Source organism: Curcuma longa, unplaced genomic scaffold (genome assembly GCF_044706935.1).
Source record: "Curcuma longa cultivar G26 ecotype Majalengka, Jawa Barat unplaced genomic scaffold, ITB_CL_G26_1.1 contig_16150, whole genome shotgun sequence".
Taxonomy (NCBI): domain Eukaryota; kingdom Viridiplantae; phylum Streptophyta; class Magnoliopsida; order Zingiberales; family Zingiberaceae; genus Curcuma; species Curcuma longa.
The window spans coordinates 1-8,446 of record NW_027430293.1 but is presented as its reverse complement, the minus strand read 5'-3'; the positions used below and the strand labels follow the sequence as shown (position 1 = coordinate 8,446).

At 34.9% G+C, this 8,446-nt stretch overlaps 1 protein-coding gene across 1 annotated transcript; it reads left to right on the top strand.

Moving 5' to 3' along the window:
- Nucleotides 1-1,709: 1,709 nt before the first annotated feature.
- LOC141816344 (nuclear pore complex protein NUP54) lies at nt 1,710-5,381 on the top strand (the record flags this gene model as incomplete). Its single annotated transcript, XM_074704144.1, is given in 5 exon segments — nt 1,710-1,775; nt 4,435-4,521; nt 4,604-4,705; nt 4,788-4,937; nt 5,007-5,381. Coding segments are annotated over 5 exon segments (546 nt in total), but the record flags the coding sequence as incomplete, so codon positions are not given.
- Nucleotides 5,382-8,446: the final 3,065 nt, after the last annotated feature.

The following is an 8,446-nucleotide window of genomic DNA, read 5'->3' as shown; positions in this document are numbered from 1 at the left end:
GTTTCATTTACGAGGTAAACCCAACATGGTGCATAATCGACAATTCAAAAAATCTTGACCCTTAACCAGTTAAAGTTTACAGTTCAAGATCGTTAGTTATGGTTCGCCGCCGGTTCAATGGTCCATAGTTATTATATTATATTATATTTTTTTAAAAAGTATCAGCTCCAACGGACAAGGCGAATGGGTGGGTTTATAAATGGAAAATTGACTTCAATGAAAAGGTATCATAATCCCACAGGAAAATTCAATACAATTGGATTTGTTTACATTAAATGACTTTTAATGTTATAATATTATTGGATAAGGCACATTTGTTCTAAAGAAAGCCGTAGTTTGTTCTTCACTAATTTTGTGTTTTTAATTTTATATTTAAGTTTATTTACGTGTTTTTTAAACAAAAGGAATGAGCAAGGAATTCATTCTTTATTCTTCTCTCCAACTATCTGCTCAAAGTAAAACATTTCTATCTCTATTCCTAGGCTCTTTCCACTCTAAATTTGTATCCTCCATTTTGTCACACCCTTCCCTTGAATGTCACTATTTTATAATTATCATCACTTTTATTATAATAATGTATCATAAACCACTAAACCAATTGTTTTTTTAATCTAACATTAACATTTTATATTTAGTGTGATATCACACAAGTTATATCTTTTTATCAATTTTGTATGCTCGGTGGTAGGCTTCACTAAATTTTATGTTTGAACAAATTATATCATTTGACAAATTATTGTTGAGCATATCATATAAGTTAAATGTTCTCTATAAACTCAATAAGTTAGATATTGGATGGATAAAAAGAATAATAGAATAAGACCAATAAGGGATCTGCTAAGAGAACTAAATGGGATGAACAAATTGAATGAGTTGAAAGTGGAATAGTCCCACATTGGAAAATTTGAGACAAATGGGTTGGAAAATTAGTTCCAATAAAAATGTGGAATAGTCCCACATTGAAAAAAAATGAGTTGTTTTACATTGAATCATACTATTAAAATGTTATGAATATTGTTGAGACACTTTATTGATTGAAAAAATCTAGGCTGTTGTGTGAACCGACTATTTATGCCGCTGGCTCACAGTTAATTTTGGGCCTGTGGGTCTATTGTGAGGTTGCCTTGGAAGGGGAGTTGTGGTTTTTTCGAGTGTGGCTTCTTTGCATTGCATTTTCATTGCGACTTTACTTTTAATAAGTTTTAGATTGGTACTTCATTATTTGACTGCCAGTCTCAATTTATTTATCTGTCAATAAAAGAAAATAGGTTAATATGGGCATCTTCTAAGTCCATATGTACAGCTTGACAAAACTAAAGGTGTGAGTTCTATGGATACTAAAACACTATTAAAAATGATTTTAAGAGATGACCTAAATATTACTAGCGATATAGTCTAGATAAAGAGGTCAATGAAGGCTAAGAATTATGTAGTCAACATCAAATAGTTGGACTGTTTAGGTAGAATTTAGATGAGGTGTATGGACCTATAACTATTCTATTTCTTCTACTTTTTCCATGTTATTTAGTTATAAATAAAATTTGGAGAATTCGTACGATTGATTTATATCCAAGCAAGAATCATGAAGAAGTAAATCACTTCTTGTCCTGAAATTTCCTATAAAATTTCACATGATTTGAATGCCATTTTTTCTATAATTATCTTATATAATTTTAAATGTCTGAGATAATGTGTTTGTATTCCTGCAGCTTCAGGATGAAGTTATTATTTCAGATGCTGAGAGGCTGAAAATGACGCAAGCTAATGTCAAGCTAGTTAGTCTCAACAATTTTGTGGTAACTTGTAAATTTTTTGGTAAATTGCACTAAGTGCCTATCGAAGGTTTTGGTGCATGAAATTTTCAAAAAATTTCAAATTATTCTTTGCACTCAGATCGATCTATCATTCATTCACTGACTAAATGTCACCTAGCATTTTTGTGTATTATTTTCATCCTTGTTAGCAAATAGTTAGTTTGATTGTAATTAAAAATTTGAAAACTCCTAAACATTACTCTTGACATACCCCCACCAATCTCTTCACCATTTCCCGTGCCACTCTTTATTGATCTTTCGTGCTAAGAATGTTGGCCCATATCACTTGATACTAGTGAACAAGGGGTGTGCTTTCACCTTATGCCAATATGTTGGGTCCTTGAGCAAGAGTGTAGCTTGATTAGGCTGATAAAGTTGCCATGAAGCTAGAATGGCTTATCAATGGCAGATAAAAGGGAGTGTCAGAAGGGGTGCAAATCATCTTGGAGTAGAAGGGGATGGGACATTAGGATGGAGTTTTAGCATTCAAAAGGTGAAATTGGTAACTAAAAAGAGATAACTTATAGCATGTAATTGATATATAGTCATTTGCCCCCATCATTCATAAAGAGATCCTTAAGCTTCTCAACCTCTACCATAATTAGCTCCCGCTCCCATTTTTCGTGATCAATTTTCTTTCAACCAAAAACCGTTAGGAATTCCATTAGCCCCAAGGAGCATTCCTTCTTACGGATGGCAATTGACCTGCCTTGATGGGAACCTGCATCAACCACCTTCTTCCCCATGACAAGGTTGAGCATGTTGGCTAGGCTTGATCCTGCCCCACATAAGAAGAGGGGTTGGGCAGGGTTTGGGAGGAAGGATTGTATGATAACCTACTCCTGGGCTCAAATGAGAGGTTAAATCCTCACCCCTTCCCCCATGGCAATTGCGATTCCTATTCTTGTTGGGTGGTCTCCTCATTATATAGGAGATTAGCCGTGACTAGTTCTAACACAGTTCAATCATCAACCTAACTTTAGCCCTTTTGTTGATAAAAGTGCTTGGCATGTAATCTTTCCAACTTTGAAGCCATTGCTTATCACTGTTCCCCCATTTATATAACCCCCTTCCAAATAGGTGAGATATCTTATAGAAGAGGATGGCCTTGCTAAGATGATAACGAGCTTCTCTAGTTGAGATCCCCCATGAAGAAGAAAGTAAAAAGAGGCAGAGAAGAGGGTAAGAGAGGGAGGAAGAAGAGAAGAATGGGAAAATAAGAGGTTGAAGGCTTGGGCTGTCATTACTTAGAACAAGAAAAGGGGGATGGAGGGGAGAGAAAAGAAAGGAGAGGAGGAAAAAAATATTCAAGGTTGATTTCTTTGTGATTGGTAGGAGGAAAATGATATTGGGGTATAAGGACCAAATTATCCATTAGTCATCTATTTGTGGTTGCAGTTAACATCAACAATCCTTTTCATGATCACCAAATTACACATCAGCCTTCCCTCTCCTTTAAGGTCACAGTCAGGCTGACAGACTCAACTGCAAGCATTGACCATGGTGGTGGTGATCCCAATGAAGAGTGACACAAGTACTTTCAACAAAGTCAAATTGTGCTACCCTTGGAAGTTGGCTCGCCAATCATTGTGATAAAGTGAGCTCTGCCGAAGGACATCGTCATATCAGCATTATCAAGATAACTAGTGATCTTTTTATTTGGGTTCTCGGCATGCACAGTGGTGAGGAACATCAGTGAGATGGTAAGAGGAAGAAAGACATTAATTCGTTGATGTAAAGGGTGGTGAGTATGCATGTTTGAGGGGGTAGACAAGGCAAACTACGCCAAGGGTGACAAGGAGTGGTCAGCAGCCTAGGCGATCCAATAGGGTTTGGTGTGTAATGGCTGGAGTAGGTGCAATGGGTGTAGGATGGTAATGCAACAGTAGTATTAGGGCAAAACATCCATGATGTCTTTGGTGTAGCCCTTTGGCAATTCGTTAAAGTAATTGATGCAGAGGGGCATTGCTGCACCAATTGTGTAGTTGAAATTTTCCTTCTGAAGTAATTATAACCTCGTGCTGAGTGTTAACAAGTGACCTTTCAATGAGTATTGCCAATGTGTTAAGGGGAAGTGATGTGGTATGGGGGAAAATCATACCAAGGTGTGACAGGCCAATGAAAACTAATGAGAGAAGACAAAAATAATTCAATATTTATATACATAATTTTATAAGGTGCAGGGCTAACTAAACTCTGAAGAATTAACTTGTAACATAAAGGTTATTAATATTTTTGAAAATAAATTTTCTACATGTTGCCTATTTATATATTCTGTCATGTCATAACAATTTTGTGCTTTACCTCTATATTAATCTTGTTTCCGATCGGGGCTAATATGGCCAGCTTCAATAAGACTTATTTCTTGTTAGCTGAAATATGTCACCCAGGATGCTGATTGCAATACTGAAACCTTTCAGTCATGCCATAATACTTATGAGCTGATCTAATCTTGTTTCAGTATCAGGTCTAATATTGCCAACTTCAATAAGACTTATTTCTTGTTATCCGAAATGTGTCACCTCAGGGTGATGAGTGCAAATTCAAAACCTTTCAAGGGCACCTAGTACACTTTACCCTTTCTTTACTTGGTTGTTGTAATTATATTGCGGTATTTCAGCTCCAAAGGCATTTTCAAGCAGACAGTTTTCAGTGGATTCAAAGATTGAAACAGAAAGAACAAACACTTCTGAGGCGTCTTTTGAGGGTAGGAAATATTGTCATTTCATTATAGGAATATAAATGATATAATCATATCTGCAACTGCACTAACATAATATGTTGGAAAGGTCATGAGGATAGTGGAAGCTCTGGAGAGTAAGGGTTACAGGATACCTCTGATGAAAGGTGAAGCTGAATTGGCTGAGAAGTTGGCTGCAATTGCAAGACAAGTAGGTCATCTGTTTAAATCCCATATATTTAATCTTTTTTTCCCGAATGTTCTTACTGAAATGTCATTTGATTCACTTGAAGCTGAAAGGTCCTGGAGCAGAGTTATCGAGAAGGGTACATAATCTTCTTTCTGTAACCCGCATGCATGCCAACGCTGGTGATTTCAGAGATTCCATCCATATTCTAGGGTCAGCAAAGTTGCAGGAGCAAAGCCTTTGTGATTTGCAAGAGGTAAGGTTATTATAGCTCTCTCTATATGTGGTCGTCCTCTTCAATAATTTTTTGTTATTCTTTTGTTAGGCACTTCAACAAGAAACTGAAGCGATTGCTAGGTTGGGCAATGTCTTGAAGCGAGATGTGAGAGATTTGGAGATCATCATGTCTGAGGGCACGGAAATGTTGGAAGATGGTAGGCAGATTTTGAAATCCAATAGTTTATAATTAGTTTTCCTCCACAAGTGACTTTACTGCTAGGAGGTAGCTGAAGGAAACGAAATATACTGTACAGCGATGGAAGTGGATGAAAGTATGCTAATTCAACTCAACTAAACATCCTTGTATTTTGACAATACATTTTTCACTTCGGACCACTTCATTTTTTTTGACAAAATGTTTCCAGCAAAGAATATCAACAAAGTCTTTGGCAATTCTAAGAGCAGAATTTTATCTACACTATGATTCTGTTGCAGGTGTTTTATTATTTTCATTTTATTCTATTTAAGATTTTTTGGAATCTTAGCCAAATAATACGTTATGAATTCCCCTTGCAAAAATGCAATCTTTCTTATCATATGATAGTTATCCTGCTAGCTGTTAGTGTTTGATATGTTTGCTTTGTGCTGAATTTGTTTTCGGTAAATTCTTAAAGGGTAAGTTTCAGAATTTTCAAAAGATGTATCAAGGTTGCATTTCAGATTTTTCAAAAGACGCATTTGATTTCTAATGTACCTATTCCATCCACAGTTCATTTCATTTGTATTTTTTGAAGGCATTTAAGTCATATTTTATTAAAAAAATATTTTGTTGGTTCTGATGCATAAAATAACATTGAGCTCCGTGCTTACTTTATCGCTTTTTATTCACACAATTTGTATTATCAAAAAATTAACATTCCATCTTGCTGGAATTTCAATAGAGTAAAAATACTTTCTTATCTTTTTTTTTTTTTTGGTTCACACAATTTGTCTTATCAAAAATCAACATTTGATGGGATTTCAAGAGAGACATACTGACGGGAGGAGTAAACAAGTAAATTCTAAAAGGTAACCTAAAACTTCAGCGCCTCTCAAACTTTGAAGATAGAGTGTTCTTCGAAAAAAATAATTAAGGTTTCAGTATAACAGCTCATTCAACATTTTCTCACCAATTTTTTAAAAGATTTTCTTACGTATATTTCTAGTTTATTTGTTTATTTATATTGATTACAATAGAAACACTTATTTTAGGATTATTTTGTCATATATTTCTATGTAGTTAAGGTTTTTTTTTTTTGTAAAGTTGATGTTACAAATAAAATCATTTCATTATAAATGATTAATTTTCTTATATGAGATATTGTATAGTTAGCAAACGAAAAATATATATATTTAGAGGTTCAAATTTCTTCAACTTATTAGTAGTATTTTTTACAATTTCAAAACTTAAAAGATGATGTTAGTAGTTCCAAACCGTAACACGGTAGTGCTGAACATTATTCTCTAGCATAACTCTGATACTAAACTTTCTATTGTGGTGTTGATGATTTAAATTCAGCACCTATTGGTTCTGTGTCAATTTGCACAGAATCATAACTTCGTTTACGAGACTTAGGACTAGGCTTGTATACCATATCTACCTTTTCCATATCATCTCTTCCATTATAAGTCAAAATTCATTGATGAATTTAGTCATTTCAGATTAGATTGATTCCAACTCCTGTTGATTTATTAGATGCATCGGGAGCTCAAATGTGCCCTGATTTGTTGGTTTAAGGCCTTCCAATATTGATCAAATGTTTTCTAAGAACAACACTATAGTGGTGTTGATCTTCGAAAATTAGCACCACCTATGTGAAAAGAACTGAACATTGTGGTGTTGATTTTCGAAGACTAGCATCACTATGGTTCTAGTTTTTGATGACCAACACCACTATAGCGATGGTCTTCAAAAATCAACACCACTTTCTGTGCCAGGTGGAACGCGACTATAACTTCATCTACATGTTTCAAGACTAAGATTGAACATTATATATATCTTCTACACACTCATATCTCTTGCAATTTTTTTGAAATCTGAATCCTCTAGGTTCATCAATGGATTTCGGTCAAAATCTATTGATAGACTTAGAGAGCTATGATCGGTACCATTCCAATTTGTGTAGGCTTATTAGGTGAACCTTAGTCCAAATATACCCTCACTAGCAATGCTTAAAACCATTTTGAACTTTTAGAAGGTAGTGATGTTGGTTTTGGAATACTAGCACCACAAATAGTGCTGGTCTTCATACACCAACATCATAGTCTGTGGCAGTTAGCATGCGATCATATCTTTGGCTACATGTCTCAGGACTAGGATTGGATACCATATATGCATTCTACACACTATTACCTTCCATATCATTTTAAATTTTTAGAAATCTGAGCCTCTTAGGTTCATCAATGTGTTTCGGTCAAAATCAATTAATGGACTTAGAGAGCTTTGATTGAGTCCATTCCAACTATTATAGATTTTTGTAGTGCCTTAAAATCAGATTGTGCCCTCCATTATCATCTCTAAGCATCCCTAGCATTTTTGAAAAGGTTTAGAATGTTTTAGACTTTGTGCCAATTGACATGATCTGATAACTTTTATTTAGAAACTTAGAACTAGGATTGGACACTATGTATGCATTCTACACACTATTACCTACCATAACATTTCATGTTTTCAAAAATCTGAGTCCCCTAGGTCTATCAATGGATTTTGATCAAAATTCATTGATGAACTTAGAGAGCTTTGATCAAGCTCACTCCAACTCCTGTGAGTTTAGGAGGTGAACTTGAGTCTGATATGCCATGGTTGACTATTTGAAAGCCCTTTCAGTAGTTCTCAAAATGATTTTAAACTTTCATAAGGCTGTGGTGCTGATTTCCTAATACCAACACCAGAATGGTGCTAATCTTCATACACTAGAACCACAGTCTATGCCAGTTGGCACGCGACCATATCTTCGATTACATGTCTTAAGATTAGGATTGGACACCATGTATATATTCTACACACTATTATCTTTCATCCCATTTCAAATTTTCAGAAATTCAAGTCCCCTAGGTCCATCAATGAGTTTCGTTCAAGATCCATTAATGGACTTAGAAAGCTTTGATTGGAGCCATTCCACGCCATTAGGCTAATCAAGTGCACCAGAGTCTGAATATGACCTCGTTGACTGTTTGAAGGCCCTCCCAGTAGTGCTCAAAACCATTTTAAACTTTCAGAAGGTTGTGGTGTTAGTATTCGAAAACCAACACCATAATCTATATAGTTGGCATGTGATCATAACTTCATCTACATGTATTAGAATTAGGATTGGACACCATGTTTACATTTTCCACACTATTACCTTCCATATAATTGTAAATTTTTAAAAATTCGAGTCCCCTAGGTCTATCAATGGGGTTTGGTTAAAACCCATCATGTGGCTCATAACTTCTTGTATTAGGATTAGAAATATATTTATAAACCATATATATATATATATATATATATATATATATATATATATA